The sequence below is a fragment of the Mustela nigripes genome, chromosome 10 (genome assembly GCF_022355385.1).
Source record: "Mustela nigripes isolate SB6536 chromosome 10, MUSNIG.SB6536, whole genome shotgun sequence".
Classification (NCBI taxonomy): Eukaryota; Metazoa; Chordata; class Mammalia; order Carnivora; family Mustelidae; genus Mustela; species Mustela nigripes.
The window spans coordinates 27,800,857-27,827,014 of record NC_081566.1 but is presented as its reverse complement, the minus strand read 5'-3'; the positions used below and the strand labels follow the sequence as shown (position 1 = coordinate 27,827,014).

The following is a 26,158-nucleotide window of genomic DNA, read 5'->3' as shown; positions in this document are numbered from 1 at the left end:
TAGCCTTAAAATTTTTCATCTATTTAGTGATTGATTAAATTGATATATATTGTCTAGTCTTTTAGACACTGTTAATAAGTTCTGTGAATAAAAAGAGCATAGAACAGTTCTTTCCTTTGAAGAGCTGATACTCTGTGTAACTAAATACAGAATGAGAACTACACTGTTCTTTTAATTCATCCTATTGTAGACCTTTCGTAGAGGTTAAGACCTCATATCTGAAGTTCAGAGCTGGATTTGAACCCAAGCTCTGTCTACGTGTCTGTGACCTTGGCCAGGTTCTTTAACTTCTCTAATGCTTAGTTTCCTCATCTGTAAAATAAAGATAAAATAGAATAAGCTATATAGAGGTGAAGGAGGATGAAATAAGATCATTCATTTTTAGGTATTTTGTAAAATGCCTGGCACAAAGTAAGTACCAAATGAAATACCATCTTTCTCCTCCTCATTGTCATCATCCTCATCCTCAATAGTATTGGAAATGTTGAATCTGAAAATAAAATCACATAAACTTTTAGGTCCAAGCCCAGTAATTACAAAACATATCTGCTTAAAATGCCTGTGGGGCAGGGTGTAGGCTCTTCATCTCTATTGAAGCACTTTGGTAGCTCCTGGAGATTTTTGTGGAGCAGTGTCCTTTTGAAAAGCATTTAGATAGTTCTTTTCTTTGAGCACTATAAATAGGTTATTCTGCTATCTTTTTGTTTTCATAGTTTCTGTTAAGAAATAGGCACTCCTTTGAACATTCATTTTCCCCCTGTTTATAACATGCTGGTTTTCCTGTATACTCTTTATTATCTTTTCAGCAGCTTGATTATATGGTTTTTTTGTTTTTTTGTTTTTTTTGAGTTTATTTTTATCGGAGTTCACCGAGATTCTTGAATCTATAAATTTGTGTCTTTCACCACATATGGGACGTTTTCCAGCCATTATGTCTATATATATATATATATATATCTATCCCCCCCCCCCCCGCCCCCCCCCCGCTTTACTCACTTTCTCTTCTCTTCCTGGGACTCAGACAACAAAAATGTTAGGCATTTTCCTATTATTCCACCTTTCTGAGGCTCTCTTCATTATTTGTTGCAATTTTTTCTCTCTGTTTTTCAGTTTAGGTAATTTTGTTGACCTATGGTCAAGTTCACTGACTCTTTATTCTTCATTCTTTTGAGTCCCTCTACTGAATTTTAAATTTTAGATATTCCATTTTTCTGTTCTTAAATTAACTTTGGTTCTTCTTACATTTTCTGTTTCCTCACCAAGGGTTTCAATATTTTCATGCATTTCAGGTGTATTCACCTTTATATCATGGAGCATGGTTATAAAGGCAATTTTAAAGTCCTCGATAATTTCCACAACGGTATACTCTTCAGATTGGTTTATGTTGATTCTTCTTTCCCTTGGGAGTTGATTACCTTTTACTGTTTGTTTGCTTGTTTGTTAATTGGATTATTTTCCAGAGTTTTTGAATCTTATGTTTTGAAATTCATTTTCCATGAGATCCTCTGAAGAACATTGATTGTACTTTATTTTAGGGGGCAGTCTACCTGGTAATGTCCAGACTGCAAGTTTTATTTTCCTTTCTGGTTCCAAAGTCACTTCAGTTTCCAAAACCTTTGCTGTGCTTCTTTGGTTTGTTACACACATGGTGAGCCCGAACTTGTATTAGTTCATATACAAAATTAAGGATTTCCTTCTTCTCATCTCTCTTTGGGATTTCTCCCACACTCTCTGGGTTCCTGGGACCCATTTTTCTTCTTCTGTAGAAAGATTTCTCACTTAGAATTTTTGTTTTGTTATGCTGTCTAGCAGTCTTGCATGCCTGGAGTCTACTCTAGGACAAAGTGGTAAGAAGAAAGAGAAAAAAATAGTGGAGGTCCATTTTTGAATCAAAGGAGTGAACCCATTTGCTCTGGTGTTTAGATTTTCAGACAGGTTTTTTTTCCTCCAAGCTTTAGATGTCTGTCTCCCCCCACCAACCTTTCCCACATTGCAGTATAGGTCTGTAACTGGGGCTGGCCTTGTGGAAGAAGTTGTATTAATTCTCTGTTCTCTGGGAGAGAGAAAAGAGAGAAAGGAAACAGTATCAGAAACGAGTTGTAATTCCTCAGACACTCTGGTTTGCAGACACTCCTTTTTCTGTTTTTTAATTTCTTTTATAGTTTTGTTCGTTGCACAGTTCTGCACTGGGACTGCCCTTAGGTTAAGTCTGGGAGATAAAAGAGGGTGGGGTGGGGGGGGTAAGAAGGAAACTCTACACTATGCTGGTAGTTCTTCAGGTTTTGATTCCTCTCTTTAATCTTAATTATTGTTTCCTTTTTTAAAAAGAATTTTTATGTACTCTTTATATTCTGTTCAGTGTTTTTAATTAAGAGAGATAATCTGTAGCAGACAGTACTTCAACTTGACTTGTTCTGTCAGTTTTTGCTTTAGGTATTTTGAAGCTCTGGTGTTAGGGGGCATAACCACTTAAAATTACTGTGTTTTTCTGATGAATTGACTCTTTATCTTTGTGAAATGTTACTTTTCCCTCTGTTAACTATTCCTTGTTTTGCAGTCTAATATTTGATATTAATGTAACTACTCTAGTTTTCTTATAATTAATGTTTGCATGGTATGTCTACTAATTTTTTAAATTTATTTTTAGTCTACTTGTGTCCTTAAATTGTGGATAAATTGTAGATAAATTGTAGATAGCCTATAGTTGAGTTTTTCTTTTTTTATCCAGTCTGATGAGCTTTTAATTGACTGGGGCTCAGCAAATTACTTCCCATAGGCCAAACCCTACCCATTACTTGTTTTCAGTATGACTTGCAAGGTAAGAATTGCTTTTATATCTTTAAAGGGCTGAAAACAAGTCAAAAGAGAATATTATGTGACACATGAAAGTTATATGAAATTCAAATTGAAAGTTTCCATTTTAAGTTTTGAATTTTGTTAAAAAAAATTGTGGAAGGCCATTTCTCTCTTTTTATATAATACCTGTATAATATCCAAATTTTTTCTTGGCCCACAAAGCCTGAAATACTTATTAATATGGCCCTTTATAGAAAAAGCTGGTGATCCTTGTCTTTGACCATTTATATTTAATGTAATTTTGTGCATGTTTGGATATAAGTATTCCTACTTTCTTGCTGTTTGTTTTCCCTTTGTCCCTTTGTTTTTGTGTCTTTTCCCCCTTTTCCTGCCTTCCTTTGAATTGAATATTTTTTAATACTATATTTTATAACCACTACTGGTATATTAACTGTAATTGTATACAACTGTATTCAAATTTTATAATTTGTTTTATTATTTTAGTGCTTGAGGTTTACGACTTAAGTCTTTAAGAGGTCTATGTTTTAATGATACACCACTCCATATATACTGTGAGGATCTTCTTTTTCTTTTCCTGCAGACCTTATGCTTTTGTTGTCATTCATTTTACTTATACACATTATAAATTCTATAAAATACTAATTTTCACTTTAAAAAATCTGTTATGTTCTAAAGAAATGAAAAAGCAAGGAAAAATTCTTCCCCTCATATTTATAATTTCTGGTGCTCTTCAGTTTTCCTCCAGTATCATTTTTCCTTTGTCCCAAGAACTTCTTTAACATTCTTCTTTTCTTCTGCAATTTAGAATCTGCTGTTATAGGAGGGAGCATTTGATTTCACATCTTGCATTTTTTAGGTCTAAAATTTCTTTTGGTCCTTTGTCTTTCATTTTTTTCTCCTTGTTTTGTTAGATATTTTTAAATCCTCAGTCATAATTACGATATTTATTTTAAAGGCTTTGTCTGCTTATTTTGTCATTTGTCTTTTTTGGGATCAGTTTCTGTGCTGTTTCTCTATTTGGAGTTTACAGAGTTACTCAGAAAGCCACTTTTTTTTTTTTTTTTTTTTTTTTTTTTTTTTTTTGGTTTTTATAAATTTACCCAAAAACCCTTTTTTTTTTTTTTTTTTTTTTTTTGCTAAAACTCTGACTACATATAAATTAGACCACTTGAACTGCTTTATCTTCCATGCTCATCAATTACTGAAACATGATTTAATCATAGGATCTTGCAGGTAACTGTTGTGTGCTTGCTAATTTAACAAAAAATACATATAATAAGTCTAGACATGTTAGCTAATGAATGTTAGCATTCAGCCTTAACATGTATTTCTGTTCTTTATTTATCCCTTTTGAAATCCAGCACACTGAACTGATTCAAAAGGGGAAAAAACACGTTTCAGTGATTAAAGAACATGGTAGATGAAGTAATTGATTTTGAATGGGTTTAGTTTCTCAACAGAAGAAAAGTAGGTGGTGATGTTCCATGCTATAGTATAATGTTTGGGAGCTGGGAATGGCTTTTGTGAATTATTTATTAATATACTATCAAGTGGGATCTTGGTAATGAGGATTTGCGCCTGGTACAAAGATCTAGTTCTGGTAGACAGGTGTGTTTGGGTATGGGTAATGGGAAGAGGTGGAGACTAACTCAATGTGGGTTTCAGGTGAGGATGGAGAGAGAGGCAAAGGGAGAATTTGATAGTATCTGATATATGCAGATAGATACTGTTTAGCCACAGTTGGGCCTTTGCTGCATGCTGTGCTTAGGATTTTCTAAAGTGAACAGTTTGTTTTAGAAGCTCATTAATGGGGAGAGGAGAATTAGAGGAAGCAATGATAGGATCAGTCATAGGAAACAATCGTAGGATGCACTGGAATACTTACATAGTTCATAGCGGTCAGCAAGCCAGGAAGGAGGCAAAGAGGGAGCTTGCTTTTGTTGTTACTGGTATGAGATGTAACATCTTAATGTTGTTTACTTTTTCTTGTGAAGTTAGGATCCTTAATAAATTTGGTGCTATGCAGGATCTCTACAGCCAAGACAGACTTTTAACTTATTTTAGTTTTATTTAATCCTCATTATTTTTAGGCTACTTAACCCTGCCTTAATTTTTTAAATTTTATTTTAAAAAGATTTTATTTATTTGAGAAAAAGAGAGAGACAGAGAGAGCACAAGAGGCAGAGGAGAGAATGAGAAGCAGACTCCCTGTAGAGCAGGGAGCCTGATGTGGACCTCGATCCCAGGATCCTGGGATCATGACCTGGGTTGAAGGCAGATGCTTAACCGATTGACCCACCCAGATACCCCCACCCTGCCTTTAGTGTACTTTTTTCTCCTTATTGTTCTATATCATTTGAACTCTTTTTTTTTTTAATAAAAAACTTAGTTTTTTTTCCTTTTCTTCTAAAGAAGTTATAGCTAAGTAAGATAATACTTTGAGAGGCTTTGAAAGTACAAAATTCCAGAACTCTGAATTAAGATGTAGCATAAACATCAAAAGAGGTGAAAACACAGACCTAAATTTTGTTTGCAGTTTTTCATTTACGTTTTCCATTAACTTTTGAGTGAGTGTGTGTGTGTTTTTCTTCAGAAATTTCTACACCCAGACCATCTTCTCCAAGTGGATTACCTGAAGAAGATAGTGTTTTATTTAACAAACTGACCTACTTAGGATGTATGAAGGTTTCTTCCCCACGTAATGAAGTGGAGGCTTTACGAGCAATGGCAACTATGAAATCTTCCAGTCAGCACCCCTTTCCTGTTACTCTGTATGTGCCAAATGTTCCAGAAGGTTCTGTGAGGTAAGCTCCAATCTTTTTTTATTTCCCCTAGACTTGTATGAAATTTATTGCATGGTGGTGATGATGTTACATCATAAATCAGGACTAGGACTTACCGTGAGTTCACTTTTACTCTGTAGACATGAAAAGTAAACATTTTTAGGCTTAGACCATGTTGCTTATTTATGAGAGGTGTTTACAAAATTTTGCTTAGAATATTATAAATGGAAATAGAAATTAAAACATACCTATTCAGAAGCAATATAGAAACCTGCCTTCCCCTTGTCCTATAACCGTGGTTCAAGAACTAGAGTGAGGGGCACCTGGGTGGCTCAGTCCATTAAGGATCTGCCTTTGGCTCAGGTCATGATCCCCAGGATCCTGGTATCGAGCCTTATGTGGGCCTTCCTTCTCAGTGCAGAGCCTCTTTTCCCTCCCTTTCTGCTTGCCACTCTGCCTGCTTGTGTGTTCTCTCTCTTTTCAAACAAATGAATATAATCTTTAAGAAAAAAAAAAAAAGGAACTGGAGTGAGCCATAGACTTTTAACATCAGATTGGGAAGAAGCAAAATGGCTTTTTCTCTTATGCTTAATTAGGAATAATATTTACTGTCATCTGAAGCTTGAGTTTCTTTAAATCAGATCATGTTCTTCTACATTCAGTGGCCTTTAGTCACACTTGTGATTATATTAAAAAATTCTTACGATGTCTGGTCACTGAGAAACTGCTGCCTTGACCTGATCTTTTACCCTTCTCCTCTCTCCGTACCTGTCTTTTCTCTCTCTTAACTTTATTCACTCACTACCTTCCAGTCATAGTAGCTTCTTTGTACTTTCTCAAACATCATGATTCCTACTTCAGGACCTTTGCATATTCTCTTGCCTTAGCTTAAAAAAATCTTCCTTTGTTTCCCAGTAGCTTTTTAACTTCTTTACATTTCACCTCAAACATTTTATCAAAAGAAGCCTTCTTTGATCAGGTCATGTAACTGTTCCTTTTTTCCCATTATTGGGCCTTTTTTTCCTTCATAGCACTTTCTTTGATTTCGTATTGTATGTTTATTTGCTTATTGGTTTATTGTCTAACTTCCTCACTAGAATATAAGCTCCACAAGAGCAGATTATTTCTTTCTCTGTGCTGTATCTTCAGTGTTGAGAGTAGTATCTGGTCCATAGCAGATTTCAGTAAATGTTTACTGAATGAACAAATGAAATGTACCAAATCTTTGAAATTAGGTTGACTGTCCTGGTCCTAAAATATTCCCTGACAGCCAATTTAGTCTTTTTTCAAACTCTTTCTGAAATGCCTTATTCTCTAAGGTTTAGAATGTGAGAAAATGTTAGCTTTGTTCTAAGTACTAAAGTAATAGCAATATAAATTTATAAGGTTTGGTTAAAATACTTTGAATTTTTTAAGGAAAGTTGTAGCTATAGTATTTATATGGTATTTCTTTAAAAATGTCAAAATGCCTTTTTAAAGTTATCTTTTTAGTTTCAAAGTGCAAAACACATCTTGACAAAGACTTAGTGTTTTGACTTGCGCCTCTATTCCTATTGGGTACCCCTTAGTTTCATAGATCCTGACATGGTCTTGAGATTTTAAATCAGCCTAGGGCTTAGGATTTATATAGGGGAAAGTCAGAGAGTTATTTACTCCTAAACCCCACAGACTTCTTTTACTTCTTAAATTCTGTTGTTAAGTTCACCTTTGGAACCACTCTGACCTTTTTTGTTTTGGGTAAGAGATGTCTTGGTTGAACAATGAACTAGATCTTAGATAAACTTATAGGTGCTTTGTAAATAGAAATGAACTGTCCAGGGATGGTCTGTGGTATTCTGTACTAATATCTCTTTTGCTATAGCAGAACAAGGCTAGCAGTTGGGGATGGGTGACAATAGATTTTATGACACAGGTAATGTGTACTTGGCTTTGGGAGTAAATGAATTGCATCATAGGAGATACGAAAATTAAGTAATTGTTAAAAGAAGTTGAAGAATTTATGTATGTGTCTGTGTGTGTGTAAGATATGTATATCTGTACACATATATACACACAGACACAAACATATCAAAATATTATTTTAATACATAATTATAGCCAGTTTATATTTATGATTTTAAGATAATTAAGATAGGGGTCCTTGGGTGGCTCAGTGGGGTAAAGCCTCTCCCTTCAGCTCAGGTCATGATCCCAGGGTCCTGGGATCGAGCCCTGCATTGGGCTTTCTGCTCAGCAGGGGGCCTACTTCCCTTCCTCTCTCTCTGCCTGCCTCTCTACCTACCTGTGATCTCTGTCTGTCAAATAAATAAATAAAATCTTTAAAAAAAAGATAATTAACATGATTATATATATGTCATTAGTATAATAGAACTGTTTGCTTTAGTTCTTTGATAGTTAATATTTTATCTTACTTTTTATCACTGTTCTGTAGAATTATAGACCAATCCAACAATGTGGAGTTAGCTTCTTTCCCGATCTATAAGGTGTTATTCTGTGCACGTGGACATGATGGGACAACAGAGAGCAATTGCTTTGCATTTACAGAGAGTTCCCATGGTTCAGAAGAATTTCAGATACATGTTTTCTCCTGTGAAATTAAAGAGGCTGTAAGTATAATACACTGTAGTAATTTGCTATCAAGATGAATTAGGGTAGTATTTTTGAACTGTAGTCTGTTTTGTAAATTAGTATGTATCACCATATACTCTATTACATAAATTTGGAGTACATTTCTAAAGAGAAAGTTAATATTTAATGGAATAGGACTAAAGATGGAAAGCTAAATCTGATAACTGCACTAAAGTGGTTTTGTAGGTAGGGCACTTGCAACTTAACAAATGTAACAGAAAAAATCCTACTTGATGAGCTCTCCTCCTACCCTACCATGGTAGTAGTTGCTCAGGCTTAGAACGGCCTCTGTTCTTATTTTTCCCAAGTTGATTGGTCCATGTGACTTTTTAAAGCCTCTATTACAAAATGTTTTTCTGCTGGACTGAGGATTACATGTTGCTTTCATTTACATATTGGACTATGATTGTTTCATAGATATCTATGGTTTTCACTGGTGATTATTATGTTCATTCCCTCAGAGGATGACTTCTGCTTTATGGAACTGACCTAATGAAAAATACAAATCTCACTGATAGCAGGGGTGTCAACTTAAAGTTTTTTGAAGATGCTAGTAATGATCCTCTTAGTAATTACTAACTGGTGGTTTATTATGGGACTAGGGAAGTGGTTCTTAAAACATGGAGAAATTGCCTTCTTTTCTGTATTTGTTGGATTCTCCCCAAATGAAAAAATAGGTTGCACTTAAAAAAAAAAAAAATTCCAGTGTGCCTGACTGGCTCAATCTGTAGAGTGTATGGCTCTTGATCTTGGAGTTGTGAGTTTGAGCCCCATGTTTGGTAGAGGTTACTTAAATAAATAGAAAAACTTTAAAAAAATTCCACTATAGTTAACACACTGTTATATAGTTCCAGGTGTAATTAGGTTATACTTTAAGAACTTGAGTGCTTACAACAATTTTAAAGGCATTAATAAATTTGTTTGGATGGGCAAATCTAAGGTGTATTGACTTTTGGAAATATAAATTGTCAGCAGGAAATGCTAAAAGCCGCTATTCTATTTTCTGTTTACCATGAAACATAAATAACCATTGTATTAACAGGACTTCCAAGAGTTTATTTCTGGCCACAACATGGGAACTCACAGAAATGTGTATTTCTCTGTGTTTGATACTAAGCATGAAGGATATGTCAATTCTTATGCCTTGGTGACTAATTTTATTTATACTAAAATGAACATGCATAAACACACATAATTTAGATTGTAGCCATATGAGGCAGAACCCACGTCTGTATAAGAAGTTCAAGTTGGTTTTTTTGTTTTAAAAAAAAAAATACGTCTGAGACTATTTCATGCCAACATTTCTATATTTATGTATATACTGGCTGCTTGGTCGGTGGTGTGATAGGAGAGTGAATGAGTACAAGTGTGCCTGGCACTTAGCAGGCAGTGAATATAAATATGTTGGAAGAATATCTGTGAATTTGAATGAAGGGGTCTATTTCAGACTCTTACAACTCTACTACAGAAGTGAAGAAGCAGAGGGTAGAGTCCTGGCATTTCATGTTTGCAGCATTTAACACACCTGTGTGGTTTCTGGGTAATTGGCGCTTAACAGCAAGGAAATGAACTTTGAAGACTTGGAGAACCTCCTGCTTGGAGATGTAGAAACACTTCTGCAGAAGAAAATGGAAAGGGTCCTGGCTTGCAAGCATTTTTGATAATTATGATGGTAGGAAACTCTCTTTTTGATTATCGCATCTTGTTTATGGGTAGAGGAACTGTGTGTCATTTTTGAGAGCTTTAACAGTGGATAAGCATGGACAAAGCTGTGGGGGAATTCTCAGCCTGACCATTTTGGATATGATATTAAATAGTATTAAGTATATTTCTGGAGCGGATACTTGGTACATTGCAAGTTATGAGAGGTGATATCCATGTATTTAATTTTTTTACAGTACATTTTTGGAAGCATTCCATTATGGGTTCATTGGTGGCAAAATTCATTATTTGAAGGAGAAATACATGACATTTGTCATTAAAATTTATTATGAGAGATATTTCTAAATGAAAAAATAACCAATATAAATGTAGAGCTTATGCCAGGCACTGTGCTAAGCATTTTCTTGACTTTCATAAAATCCCCATGATATAGATAGTATTTATTTTGATTAGTGATCTTCTCCTCTGCCTGGAGCAGTTCTGGTTTGTGTCTGTTGTCCAGGTATATTATTAGTAGAACTCCCATCTTAGTCTCAAAGGGTTCTGGTTTGGCTGATAAACTATATGGGCTAAACTTTGTTTATCCCAAGGCTAATATATAATAGAGCTGGGTTTCAAATAGAAGTCTCTGACTCTGAATACCCATGTAATTTTCAGTAACAGCTTGCCTGTTGCTTAAATATTATAAAAAAACAAATATGGATTTTTTTCATTATGTTTAATGAAGACATTTATTGTTCATTTAGTTTACATTCCACCCACCTTTGGGTTTTAATCATGCCTTACACAGAAGATGTCCAACATCTTCCTCTTTCCCCTCAAAAAATAATGACCCACTTTAATTAATCTGAAGTCTTTAGTTGCTTTTACTGGTTGTCTCATTATATGGTTCCTAGGTTTCTTGTTCTGTGGTGATGGTGCAACTTTAGTCCTTAGTTTTTGGGTCTCTCTTGATGGGCACAAACAGTTGGCAAAGATAGTTCAGGAAGAGGTAACGGACGTTCTTATTGCCTAAGTACGCACTGTTAAGCAATGTTACTAACTTAGTTGTTTTCCATTGTTTGCAGAGTCCTTGGATGTGATCTGTAGAAGTTGGTTAAGAGCAAGAAGACATCTTAACTTCTCAAGCAGGAGTAGCCGCATGGCTGCCAAGACCAACTATCACTGTGATGCTCTTATTTCACCCTGAGATCCCACAAGTAGTATTAGGGTGAAGCCAGTGAAGGTCATAGCTCTGTGGGACCTGACGTAAGGATTAGGTGTTCCCACAGAAGGGTTAGGATACATATGACTTGATAGACCCGGGAGATTCATCTGTAGGGCTCTGCTGGAGTGGATCTCAATTACCTGTGGCAAGAGTTGGGGAATCCGACCCCAGGTATCTTGATGCCCTGATTTTGTTCAGGGAAAGTGATACACTGTTTCTGTTGAAGGATTGCAGGCCAAACAGAATATCAGAAAGCATAGTGAAAAAAGCCAGGGGAGACATGTACCCTTGTTGTATCTTTATGGATACATTGTATAAAACTGTTTGTAAAGATACTTTTAAAAGGCTTAGTTGACTGTCTTTCAGAATTTATTAAGTCTGTGTAACAGGTTTCCTCAAAACAGATTTGATGTTTGTTGTTTGTGTATTTTAACATACTTATCCATTCCTAGCAGTTCTCAGTGTTAAACATTTTAGAAGCATGATTATTACCTAGTGTTAAAGGCATTCAGAGGTATTTCATAGTAAATTTCAAGGGTATCATTGAGAAGATCTTCATTCTTAATGTACTCTTTTTTTGAGGGGGGGGAGAGAGGTTGCTGAAATGTCACTATGTAAGAAACCTTATTCCTTGTATACAAGGGAATATATTATTTCAAAACGTATTTATTGAGATGGCATTTTAGCAAAATGCCATATTTTGGAAATTAATTCTGAAGTTATGTTATTAGTGTTTTCCGTAAATAAGTTTATTTTTATAATTTTTAAAAAGTTTCTTATATGAGGGACACCTGGGTGGCTCAGTCAATGAAGTGTCTGACTCGATTTTGACTCAGGTTATGATCTTAGGATCCTGAGACAGAACCTCATGTAGGGCTCTGTGCTCAGCAGGGAGTCTGCTTGAGTTTCTCTCCCTCTGCGGCCACCTCCCCGCCTGGCATGGTTTCTTTCTCTCTCAAATACATAGATCTTTAAAAGAAAAGTGTCTTGTATGTTATGCCTCTTATTTTAGTTCCTTCTATGAGTAATTTATTGGAATAATTTGTTTCTAAAAATTTAACACAGGGGCACCTGGGTGGCTCAGTGGGTTAAAGCCTCTGCCTTCGGCTTAGGTTGTGATCCCAGGGTCCTGGGGTCGAGCCCCGAATCAGGCTCTCTGCTCAGCAGGGAGCCTGCTTCCTCCTCTCTCTCTGCCTGCCTCTCTGTCTACTTGTGATCTCTGTCTGTCAAATAAATAAATAAAATCTTAAAAAAAAATTTATCACAGTATCTTTCACGGTGCCCTTTATAGAATGATTTTTCTACATCTGTTTCTTCGGTGAACATTTTCTTAATATATGGTATTTTTATTTATTTTTTATTTTTTTAAAAGATTTTATTTATTTATCAGGGGTGGGGGAGAGCGAGCACAGGCAGACAGAATGGCAGGCAGAGGCAGTGGGAGAAGCAGGCCCCCTGCTGAGCAAGGAGCCCAATGCGGGACTCGATCCCAGGATGCCGGGATCATGACCTGAGCCGAAGGCAGCCGCCCAACCAACTGAGCCACCCAGGTGTCCCAATATATGGTATTTTTAAAAAGAGTTATCTTTCACCAAAATTAATGAAAAGGCTTTATCTTGGAAAAACATGTCATTTGTGTTAAGTAAATACCTTTTTGTTTAATAGCATTTTTTTTGAGTATTTACATGTAATACATATTTGAGAAGGTGGAAAATACCGAAATAAAGAAGAAGAAAATAGAAGTTATTCAAAATTTCACCAGAGTTAAGATTTTGGTATATTTCCTTTCTACATACCTATGTGTGCTCTACTCCTACCTCTTTATAATCAAGAACCCTAACAGATACTTTTATGTTTAATTAGTACTTTCCGTAGGTATAGCTTTCTGGGGGAAAATTGTACTGTATTTTTTGTCAATAAAGCTTCCCTTCTGCAAAGAATATGCCTATTCTAGATTATTTGTGTGTGTGTGTGTGTGTGTGTGTGTGTAATAGTGTGACATGTATAGAAATGTTGGACCGTGGTGTATGTTTTTGATATTCTTTTCATGGTGTAGTTGGTTACCCAATTTGTTTCAATAACTATAGACATTGATAATCATTTTTCCTGAAGATACTGTACCTTGCCAATCATTGGGTCACCATTCCAGCTACTCATAGACTCTAGAATTCACAAATGATTTTAACCTTGTTGTTGGAAGTGGCAGCTATAAGACATGGTGAGGAGGAAATGTAGTTTGATTGCTGTTAATGTACTGCTGTATCCTATGTCTAAAAAGAGAAAAGTGTAGTCTGATTCCTCTGCCTCCCCCACCCCTAGTCATTCTTAACTACTCTGGCTCAGCTCCATATACTTAAAAACCTTTTAAAGAGAAATTGCTGAGCCTTGCCATCTACTTTAGAATTTGCCAAACTCCCTGACTTTTTTGGTGTGTCCTGATGTGGCAGGCTTGCTGATAGCTCTTATATAAAGAAAACGAAATAGTTAGAAGACATGGGAGAGGAGAAGAAAGAATAAATATGGTTGGGGTTTGACTCTACTAATGTATCAGTGTATCTGCAGGTGTTCCCCTATATTTGCATACAATGTTTTCTTAAAAATATGCTGGAGTTGAATGTGTAAATAGCAAATAATAGACTTCACGTTTTGTTTGATGTTAGGAAATGGGGAGTACTCAACTAAAAGTGATTTAAAGTTTCTATTTACACTTTCCCTTGAGTCGTACTCTTCAATGACTTATTTCTAGTGGGTTTTTTGCTTCTGTTTTCTTTTCTAACCACTTAAAGTATTGAGCTAAGTCAAATAAGTATCCATTTGAGGCTAACTATTTCTGGTTTTGGCTTACCTAATGATTCCTCCTTCCCTACCGGAAGCATGTTCAACGTACATGTGCTGAAATGTAAGCACCACATTCACCCGCTGTATCCCTAGCACCTAGAATAATACTAAGTATACAGAGAGCGCTCAAAAAATATTTATTAAATGAATGTGTGAATTCGTCATCTTAATTGTAGAAGAGTTGAGGACTGCATTTCTTAGTTATATCAGTCCTTTGTTGCTTTTGTTGTTTTTATTCATTAGTATAAAATTATAGTTGGGTAACATTAAAATATTTAAAAAATTTTATAAGCACTGTGGTACAAATGTGCTCTGCTGGATGTGAACCTCAGGTTGGCAGGCAGTATTTGTACACATTTAAAAGTGTGTAAGTCAGGGGGCACCTGGGTGGCTCAGTGGGTTAAAGCCTCTGCCTTCGGCTCAGGTCATGATCCCGGAGTCCTGGGATGGAGCTCCACATCAGGCTCTCTGCTTGGCGGGGAGCCTGCTTCCCCCTCTCTCTGCCTGTCTCTCTGCCTATTTGTGATCTCTGTATGCTAAATAAATAAAATCTTAAAAAAATAAAGTGTGTAAGTCAGTTAAGCTTAATTTGGCAATGGAAAGGCAGTTTAGGGTAATTATTGATTAATAGATACAAGTGCGGCTGTGGGAAATTTGAGGACCACTTAGTTTTGAAAGTTTTTCTCTTTGTATGAGAAAAGGCAGAATATAAACGAACATCACAAAAACAGAAAAATGAAAGACCCCATGCTTTAAGAAATTCTGTTGATGTAAATGGTCATTTCAAGCAAATGACAAAATATTATAGTCTTAAACTCACATAATTCAGTGAATGATTTTAATTCACTTTATCTAAAGGGAAGGATTTGTTCATATTTAAAGGAATCTCTTGTATCTCCCCATGTGAGATTATGTACGATCTTTGTTAAACTCTACTTGTTCCATCTTGGTTTCATTGTTCAACCCATGGGTGGCCTGAGAAATTTGGAAGTTCTTTTGTGCTTCAAGCTTGCAATTTTGAGATGGTTTGATGCTTCTTTTGGAGCCAAGGAAGAGAATAACTTCCAAAAGAGTGAGATCCGGAGTACTTTTCCACTTTAGGGCAAAAGTATAAGCCATTGATAGATATATATTTTATAGAAATCACCAGGGTGGCTTAGCACTAATAAATAGATCATCTCAGCTGGGAATCCTGCAGTGCATTTTTATCACAGCAACACTGAGGAACAGCACTTGAATCTCTTTAGATCACATTACCTTGTCAGCTTATTGCTAACACCAGTATTTACTTTATTCTGTGCCTCAGTGTCTAGCCCTCTGCAGCTGAGGGCAGTGAAAAGAGAAATTGAGAACTTAGGCTAACACCTTGTTTTGTGTGTTCATTGGGACGATTTAGAAGCCAACACCATTTGTTCATTGATTGCAATATGGTATATTCTGAGACCTAGAAACATCTGTAAATAAATATAGTTCCTTCAGTGAACTTCAGTTAGTTAGACCTTTTTATTACCATTTTAAATGCTGGAGTTTAAAGAAGAAATGGTATATAAAATGTTATGTACAATATATAAACATATATAAATATAAGCATATATGAATATAAGCAAGCAATATATATAAAATACCTTAAATATAGTTTGTGTAAACATAAATATATAAATGTATGCTTAGACTATATCTGCTGAAGTAAATTGTGACCATGGAAAATTATAGAGTCAAGAATTAGGAAAGAGGAGTAGCAAAATGCAGTTAAAACCTTTGCCTAATGGTATTTCCACTTTTCTTTCAGGTAAGCAGAATTTTATATAGTTTCTGTACAGCATTCAAACGTTCTTCCAGACAAGTGACTGATGTTAAAGACTCGATTATTCCTACCCCTGACAGTGACGTGTTCACCTTCAGTGTCTCCTTGGAGGTAAAAGAAGATGATGGAAAAGGAAACTTTAGGTGAGGTTATTTGGGAAGAATAAAAGTTGGTTTTATGCTTGAAATATAATACTGGCTAATGTAAAGCTTCCAGAAGCTATGCAACGTTCGTAGAAAGCTTTAACATGATAAATATTTGGCAGGTGAATGAGTATGTTTCATTACTCTCATGCTTTCAGATATTTTATGTAGATGATTTTCTCAGTATTTAAGAATAATGATATTATAGAAAAATTCGTAAAATAATAAATGCAGAATAAAAAGTATAGTTTTGTCAGCCACACTCAGTTTTAATATTTGATTTATTCCTTTTGTTTATTTCTAAGGGGTATTTTTATACACTTGTATATACATAATTTTTCTCTTTATTATGTAAGAATTTTTCCATTAAAATGTTCTTAATCAAAATCAGCTTCTATGGTATCAGTAGTGGTTTGACCATCATTTAAACATTTTCTTCTGTTGTATGTTTAGAATGTTTTTCTTGTGTTCACAAATAGATTATAGAGCACAGTTATGCTCTTAATGATCATTTATGTGCCTTTAATTCTAACAATAATTATTAGGTAGATATTTTGTCTGCTTTTTTGTAGATATAGACATTGAGTCTTAGATAAGTTGTTCAGGGGATTTTTCATTTCAGATAAGACAACCTATATTTTAGACATTTATTATCTTAATTAATTCTTAAGAGTAGTCAGTCTGGTCTAGGCTAGAATTATAGTTGTACTGATCCATATCTCTTTGTCCATTTTTATGTGTATTTACTTGAGTATGTTATAGTTATCTCAAATGGTAGATATTTAAAGCAAGCTCTTCTCACTTTGTTTTGTCTTGGGTTTTAGTGTCTTAAGGCCACACAACCAGCTAAACCAGAATAGTGAGTCTTAAAAAGTGAATAAGCTATATTCCTAAATTTATTAAATTTAAAATTAAAATTGAAATGGTGTCCTTTAATAATCTTGGTTTTAACTTGTGTTAGAGATAAAGTGTAAGGCCCTTGCAAGTCCAATTTAAAAATTAATTAATGACTTTGTTTTGCTGACTGTAAAATTTGTAGCTAGCTGAATGAGAGTTTAGAGCATGTTAAGACTAAGGGTATTTTCTCATTTGAACCTCAGAATAGATTCTAACCTTGGAATAGATTTTTTTGTGTGTTATTGTACTGATAATTTCTGTTCTTTTCGCATATTTCAGTCCTGTTCCTAAGGATAGAGACAAATTTTATTTCAAATTAAAACAAGGAATAGAGAAGAAGGTTGTGATTACAGTGCAGCAACTTTCTAACAAAGAATTAGCTATTGAAAGGTAAGCAGCTTGCTCCTAAATTCTACCAAAACCTTGTATTGACATTGCTGTTGTGTTTCAAGAGACGTACTATTGAGTTTAAGCTTTATTACTCACTGTGTCTTTTCACCATTCTTCAGTTTCTCCATTTAAAAATGAGAATGAGGGGCCTGGGTGCCTCAGTGGGTTAAGCCGCTGCCTTCGGCTCAGGTCATGATCTCAGGGTCCTGGGATCGAGTCCCACATCGGGCTCTCTGCTCAGCAGGGGGCCTCTTCCCTTCCTCTCTCTCTGCCTGCTGCTCTGCCTGCTTGTGATCTCTCTCTGTCAAATAAATAAATAAAATCTTAAACAAAAAATAAAAATGAGAATGAGAATCTTAATGCTGTATCCACTTAAATAAGTTAGATTTAACTGGTTCATTGAAAATCTCAGTTGACGGAAGAAATAAACTTGAATTTTTTCTTCCCCGAGTAATAACTGCTTCAACTCTGTTTGGTTACATCTCTTTTTCCTGCTGTCCCTTATTTATATATAGGACAAATGCTTTAAATTCTCAATCGTCTCTGATAATTAAAAATTAGATTTAGTAACCGGGATGTCAGGGCCTAAGATAGATACATATCTTTTAAATATATAAACACACACACACATATATATATATTATATATTAACAATATTAACAAATACATAAATATATATATGTATGTGTGCATTTATGTATTTGTTAACATTTGTCATATAAAAACAAAAAAATCTTGTAGGACAAAAGATAACATAAACAAAGAATAACAAATGATAGTTCTGGAAAAAGTATTTGTACTGTAAATGACAGATGAAAGGTTAATATCTATAATATACATAAATTTCTTAAAAATTTGCAGAAAAAGGGAAAATAAGAGTATGAATTAACAAATTACAGGAAAGCCATTCACATGGCTAATAAACATATATATGCATAAAACATTTGTCACTATTCATGAATAGACAGGAGGATGTATGTAAGGTAACAGATGCACAAAGATAACACATAGAGCTGGTGGGGATATGGGAAAATGGTGAATTGTGTGTACATCCTTTTTGAAAACAATCTGACAACATCTAGAAATTAAAACAAAAAACCCCACCTATAATTGTATGCATCAGTCCCATTCTAGGGACTCTGTCCTATTGAAAAGAAGAGTACTACTGTGTAAGGACATAATTTTGAGGATGTTTATTATAGCCCTTTTTATAGTGGCAAAAATGAAGAAATAAAAGCAAATGCCTTTTCACTTAGCTTTAGGAAGTGGAAGCAATTAGTGATGGTCACAAGAGAAAGAATAGCCTCTTCATCAAGACTGCTGTAGACTATGACCTCTTACCTCCAACACCCCAGTTCTGCAGACTAGGATGAAGGTGGGGTGGCAAGTTGAGGTGCTGGCTGATGGCATCATGGGCACCTCTGTCCTTTTAAGTCTAGGAGAAGGTGTCTGGCCTCCAATTATCTCTTCAGAATGTTCTTTAGAATGTCAGGAATTTAGCTTTGCTTTGTTCCCACCCTTGGGTTTTACTACTCATACCCAGATAACAGGAAAAATGCTACTATTTAATTCTGTCTTATAATTATGGTTGTCATCTTTTCTCCTTTTTTAGTGGTATAAAAAATAATTGTGAGTCATAAAATGCATGAAAAATAGCTGGAGATTAAAGGTATTGTTGATTTTGAATATTTTAGTCCTACAAGGATGATGAGAATTTTTATTGTTGTTAGCAGTAGGCAGAGCAATGTTTGAATCTTTTTATTCGGAAATAGGCAATTTCACACTTACAGATGAGGTTAAAAAAAACAAAATAAAATTGCTACAGAGAACACCTGTGTACTCAGAATCACTTGTGGGGAGCATTTTACCCCACTTACTTTGCACCCACTTTCTCAGTCTCTCTCTTCTAGCTCTCAGTCTTTACCTACCTACTTATCTAGCTGTATACACACACCCATATAATCGTTTTTCTGAACGATTTAAGTTACGCACACCACGGCATCTTATTCCTGTGTACTTTCTTAGGAAATGTGTATTTCCTAAAAATAAGTATTGGGTTAGTTCTAATATAAGCACATACGATACTTTTTGTCTAAACTGCGACTTGTCTCCAGTTTTGTCCGTTAACCCAGTAGCATCCTCTCTCTCTCTAGTTCAGGGTTCGGGCTAGGGTCAGGTTGCATTTAGTTGCCATATGTCTTTGACTTTGGTTAATCTGGAAAATTTCCACAGCCTTTCTCTGTCTCTTATGACATGGACGTTTTTAAAGAATACACCCATTTTTCCTCTTTTTAATACAGCATTGCTAATTTGGGGTTTATCTGATACTTCTGTGTGATTAGACCCAAGTTATTTATTGCTGCGTAGGTGATGTTTCTGTCACTGTGGATCACATTTGAAGGTGCCTTACAACCATCTGATAACCATCTGTCCCTCACTGGCGATGTTGATTTTGATTGCCAGAATTTGTCAGAATGTCTGATTTCTTCGCTGTAATTCCTTCTTTTGTCCCCCTCCCTTGCAACTAGTAAGCAGTCTGTGGGGAGATATATGAAAATATCCTGCTTCTCATCAAAATTTTCTTCTTAAGTTAGCATTCATTCATGATTCTTGTCTGATCTTGTCTGATTCAGTCTTAACTGTGAGGAATGCAAAATTACAATTTTCCGTCTCCTGTACTTTCTCTAGATTTGGCAGTCAGCTCTTGGCATTCTGATGTAAGCCAAAGATCTCCACTTATGTATTTGTTATTGGTATAGACTCCTGAATTTCTCCCTCCCCACAGTACTTTATAATTTACTACAGAACTTAATTATTTTGGTGTTCAGATTGTCCAGAATTTGCCACTGGGAGTCTCTTCACATCCTGCATCCATAAGACATGCCCCCAGAACTTCTTTCTGGCATAACAAAAGGCAGCTTTCCATTTAATACGTCTGTAGTAACATGCGTAAGGAAGCATTAGGTGTTGAGTAATTTAACTTTTAATAATCATTATTGAAAAATTTTGGAGTTTTGTGATTAATGGCATATTATGTCTCTATAATAGAGGCTTGTGCTATGCTTGTATTTGAGGCAATCCTTCCTGTTCCTAATGAGAAGCTCCAACTTTGGTCAACTTGAAACCTTGATGAATATGAGTAAAACAGTTGAATGCCTACTTAGAATGTTTTCTTCATTAGCTTAAACATTTACACATGTATTCTGAATATATTACAGGAAATAATAACGTAGAAATGGGGCTTTCTGGCCACCCTCATATTCAGAAGCCAACTTTTCAGACTCCATAATCTTCAACATCATTGTCTTCATCATCATTCTACTTTCTGAATAATTTTGAGGCATTTTTCCAGAGCTCATTATCTCAACATCTGCTTAAGTTATCTGAGATAAAGCACTTTTTTGAGCAGTATATGTGGCTATTGTTGCTAAGCCACAGGTGCCTATTTGTATAGCATTAGAGTTATTTTAAAAAAATTAATTCCATATATGACCACTTACTATATTGCTTTTATGTTAATATAATTGATCTTGATGATATTGTCTAACAACTCTGGGTTCATATATCCAGCAGTAATTATTAAACTTATGCTAAGTTTCTTTGCCACCCCCACCATTTTTTAAAAACACATTTTATCTGATCACCTCTATAAATATCCAAACTAAAACTGACTGAGATAGCTTCAGCTAAGGGTTCTTCCACAAACAATACTTCATTCAGCATAACAGACTGAATTTCCTGTGATATGGGACATTTTGTAAATACTCAGATTTGTCTTTTTTGCACTTGGTCTCAGCCAAAAGGCTGAGAAGTGATTCAGATTTATGTTTTTTGGAGAAAAGAATCTTGCCTTTTAGTAGATTATATGCAGTATTTAAGGTGTTTAAATAACAAAATGTAAATAGTGGAATTTAAGGTGATCCACTAGGTGGCAGTCTTGTCAAGAGAATTCTTAACACCTCTGCCTCAAACTGCTTCTGACAAAGTTTGTAATTGAAAGACATTGGTGTGACTGCTATTTAACATAATACTAGAAGTCCTAGCCGCAGCAATCAGACAACAAAAAGAAATAAAAGGCATCCACATTGGCAAAGAAGAAGTCAAACTATCACTCTTTGCAGATGACTGATACTTTATGTGGAAAACCCAAAAGACTCCACTCCAAATCTGCTAGAACTTATACAGGAATTCAGTAAAGCATCAGGATATAAAATCAATGCACAGAAATCAGTTGCATTTTTACACATCAACAACAAGACAGAAAAAGGAGAAATTAAGGAGTCGATCCCATTTGTAATTGCACCCAAAACCATAAGATACCTAGGAATAAACCTAACCGAAGAGGCAAAGAATCTGTACTCAGAAAACTATAAAGTACTCATGAAAGAAATTGAGAAAGACAAAAAGAAATGGAAAAATATTCCATGCTCATGGATTGGAAGAACAAATATTGTGAAAATGTCTATGCTACCTAAAGCAATCTACATGTTTAATGCAATCCCTATCAAAATGCCATCCATTTTTTCAAAGAAATGGAACAAATAATCCTAAAATTTATATGGAACTAGAAAAGACCTCAAATAGCCAGAGGAATGTTAAAAAATAAAGCCAAAGTTTGTGGCATCACAATTCCAGACTTCAAGCTTTATTACAAAGCTATCATCAAGACAATATGGTACTGGCACGAAAACAGACATATAGATCAATGGAACAGAATAGAGAGCCCAGAATAGACCCTCAACTCTATGGTCAACTAATCTTCAGCAAAGCAGGAAAGAATGTCCAATGGAAAAAAAGACAGTCTCTTCAACAAATGGTGTTGGGAAAATTGAACAGCCACATGCAGAAAAATGAAACTGGACCAATTCCTTACACCACACACAAAAATAGACTCAAAATGGATGAAGGACCTCAATGTGCGAAAGGAATCCATCACAATCCTTGAGGAGAACACAGGCAGCAACCTCTTTGACCTTAGCTGCAGCAACTTCTTCCTAGAAACATTGCCAAAGACAAGGGAAGCAAGGGCAAAAGTGAACTATTGGGACTTCATCAAGATCAAAGGCTTTTGGACAGCAAAGGAAACAGTCACCAAAAGACAACTGAGAGAATGGGAGAAGGTATTTGCAAATGACATATCAGATAAAGGGCTAGTATCCAAAATCTATAAAGAACTTACTAAACTGAACACCCGAAGAACAAATAATTCAGTCAAGAAATGGGCAGAAGACATGAATAAACATTTCTGCAAAGAAGACATCCAGATGGCCAACAGACACATGAAAAAGTGCTCCACATCACTTGGCATCAGGGAAATACAAATCAAAACCACAGTGAGATACCACTTCGCACTAGTCAGAATGGCTAAAATTAACAAGACAGGAAACAACAAATGCTGGCGAGGATGTGGAGAAAGGGGAACCCTCCTACACTGTTGGTGGAAATGCAAGCTGGTGCAGCCACTCTGGAAAACAGCATGGAGGTTCCTCAAAAAGTTGAAAATAGAGCTTCCCTATGACCCAGCAATCGCATTACTGGGTATTTACCCTAAAGATACAAATACAGTGATCCAAAGGGGCACATGCACCTGAATGTTTATAGCAGCAATGTCCATAATAGCCAAACTATGGAAAGATCCTAGATGTCCATCAACAGATGAATGGATAAAGAAGATGTGGTGTATATATACACAATGGGATACTATGCAGTCATCAAAAAATGAAATCTTGCCATTTGCAACGACATGGATGGAACTAGAGGGTATTATGCTGAGTGAAATAAGTCAATCAGAGAAAGACAACTATCTTATGATCTCCCTGATATGACAAATTTGAGATGCAGGGTGGGGATTTTGGGGGGTAGGGAAGGAAAAAATTAAGCAAGGTGGGATCGACAGGGTGACAAACCATAAGAGACTCTTAATCTCACAAAACAAACTGAGGGTTGCTGGGGGGAGAGGGAGTATACAAGGGTGTTTGGGTTACGGACATTGGGGAGGGTATGGGCTGTGGTGAGTGCTGTGAAGTGTGTAAGACTGATGATTCACAGACCTGTACCCCTGGGTATATATATATATATATATAATGTATATAATACATTATATATTAATTTTTAAAAAAAGACACTGGTGTGGAAAAAAAACCCAAATTACATAATTTTGGCTTATCTTCAGAAAGCGAAAGTGATTTATCATTTTCAAAAGCAACTTTTATGTATGTAAAATTTGCAACATGTGCAAAAGTAGAAAATATATTGAACCTCACAGTGCATCCATCCATCACCTACCCCAGATGCTAATTTTCAATGTTTGAACTTTCTTCAAAAAGTATTTTTTCAAAAGTATTTTTTTCCTAAAAGAATCCATTTCCCTGTGTATTCAGGGGCTCAAGCCTTCTTTCTGTGTAAGTATTTGATAAATTAAACTGGACTTTCTATCTCAGAATCTACAATATCTAGCACAATGCTAGCAACACAGAACTTTGTGGTTAGCTACTTAACCCTTACGTAGCACTTCTGTGCTGGATATAGTTGTAGAGGCATCGGTGATACTATTTTCGTTTTATACTTGAAGAAACTCTTGAAGAAACTGAGGCACAGAGACGTTCGATAACTTGCCTAGGTCATACAATTAATATTTAAACGGAGTCCATCTGGTATCAGAATACATATTCTTACTCTCTACTGCCTCTTTCAAAACTTGTTGAAAAATGAATAACAAGTATAAAAAAGTATTACATAGAGTATTGACCAAACTCATTGTAGTAGTAGCAGTAGAACACTGCACCTGATAGACTCCTTCCCTGTTTGGAGAACATGTGAAGACTGCCTTCATATCTTGAAAGTTTCTAATAGTCTTGTTGGTGATCTGTGTTGGATTTTACATTGAGCTTTATTTGGAACTGGACAGAAGAGAGAAAGTAGTAATGGCCAACATTTTTTTTTTTTAAAGATTTTATTTATTTATTTGACAGACAGAGATCACAAGTAGGCAGAGAGGCAGGCAGAGAGAGGGAAGCAGGCTCCCTGCTGAGCAGAGAGCCTGATGTGGGACTCCATCCCAGGACCCTGAGATCATGACCTGAGCCGAAGGCAGTGGCTTAACCCACTGAGCCACCCAGGCGCCCCCAGCCAACATTTATTGAGCCCTTACTCTGATGGCCAGGCTACTGTTGCCATAACAACATGTGAGGAAGGCTTTATAATTATTACCCTGTTTTTGTGGATCATGAAACAGGCTAAGGAGCTTAAGTAACCCGGGTCACTTGGCCAGAAACTGGTAGAGCCAGGCTTTAAACCAAAGCCTGGTTTCTGAGTGTGTCCTCTTTAAGATTATACCCAGCTAAATCCTGATTGTCCACTAAGTTTAAAATTAATCAAGCCAGTTAGGAGATAAATGAATTGGTATTGTCATATTTTTTTAAAAAATTTATTTATTTATTTATTTGACAGAGAGAGATCATAATTAGGCAGAGAGGCAGGCAGTAGGGGGAGGGAGCAGGCTCTCCGTGGAGCAGGGAGCCTGATGTGGCGCTCAATCCCAGGACCCCGGGATCATGACCTGAGCTGAAGGCAGAGGGTTAACCCACTGAACCACCCAGGCGCCCCAGTATTGCCATATTTTGAGCAGAATTTGAAAGTGAGAATATAGATGTTGGGCATCCAGGTGATTGTTCAGGGACTTCAAACCCAGGGACACCATGACGTGGGAAAAAATGCTGACTGATTTGTAGAAGAGAAAGCCAACAGTAATAACTGATGGGAGGAAGCAAGACGGTTGTCATCTGAGATGTGTGAGAAGAGCAAACCTGGTTATTGTGGGCCTTCAGTTAAAGTGTTAAAGTGTGCGGATTTGATCAGGTCAAGCTCTTTTTGTATTTCCAGAGCGGAAATGGCAGTCATCTGTGTGTCTGACCAGCAGATATTTCTGTGATTTTTGGTAATCATCGCATGTAGAAATAGTGAGAAAAAATTTCTGACAAACTACTGAATTGATACAGATTTTTAAAGTTATTTTATTTTTAAAGATTTTATTTATTTGACAGAGAGAGAGGAAGGGAAGCTGAGCAGAGAGTCCAATGCAGGGCTCGATCCCGGGACACTGGGATCAGGACCTGAGCTGAAGGCAAATGCTTAACCAGCTGAGCCACCCAGACGCCCCAGATTTTTTTAAAAGTTTTGTATAATGTTTAGAATACACTTTGACCATCACTATTACATCATGCCTACTTCAGTGCTTTAGGTAGATTGTTGATTATGTCTCATACTTGACAAGTGAGTTTTTCAGTTTTTGCGGTGTTAGTTTTTTGACTAGTATTTTGTAATAAAATGATTCAGGACAATAATACCATACATACTTTGCAGATGGGCTACTGTAAATGAGAAGTGGTGTTTTAACGATGGCAATTTCAGGCCTCGTGGAAGGTTAGTTGGGAAGAGATTTTTGGCTTCAGGGTTTATGTCTGTCTGATTGCTCTGTTCCCAGGGATCTGCCCTGATGCTTGCTATGTGAATCAAAATGAAATATTGATACAGCAAGCAGAATGCAATGACTAGATTTGTCATAAGCATATAACTCTGTTTGTACTGAGTAACGTGGGACACACTATGAGCAAAAAGGGATTTCCATGAGTCACTTTGATCCTAATTTGGGGGAATTACAACCATTACATATACTTTAAAAAATACATAACACATCATTAACAGAAGGTAGTTTGATCATTTGTGGAGTGATTCAGAGATGTACTGGTTTTGGTAGTATATGCTGCCTCGCTTCTTAATTTGTGCTTGCTGGCTTACAGTGAAAACCATATGATGAGAAATTCACGTGTTAAGTGCCATACTTCATAGCATGAGTGATTGACAGGTACCTTTCCTTGTGTTATTTTCTGGAGGGAAAGATTTTCAAGCTAAGGAGTACTGAAAATAAAAACCACCTGGGGCTCTTTTTCTCTCAGAATAATTTTCCAATATTATTTGATACTACTGGAGT

The 26,158-nt window shown here is 35.9% G+C and overlaps 1 protein-coding gene across 4 annotated transcripts in view; it reads left to right on the top strand.

Moving 5' to 3' along the window:
- The window catches only part of RABGAP1L (RAB GTPase activating protein 1 like), a 769,947-nt gene that overhangs the window by 84,600 nt on the left and 659,189 nt on the right, over positions 1-26,158 (top strand). For all 4 annotated transcript variants that reach the window (XM_059412860.1, XM_059412861.1, XM_059412863.1 and 1 more), the window contains exons 4-7: positions 5,411-5,621; positions 8,032-8,206; positions 15,725-15,882; positions 17,059-17,169. In XM_059412860.1, the coding sequence (XP_059268843.1) occupies positions 5,411-5,621; positions 8,032-8,206; positions 15,725-15,882; positions 17,059-17,169 (655 nt within the window). The remainder of the gene's footprint in view (positions 1-5,410; positions 5,622-8,031; positions 8,207-15,724; positions 15,883-17,058; positions 17,170-26,158) is intronic.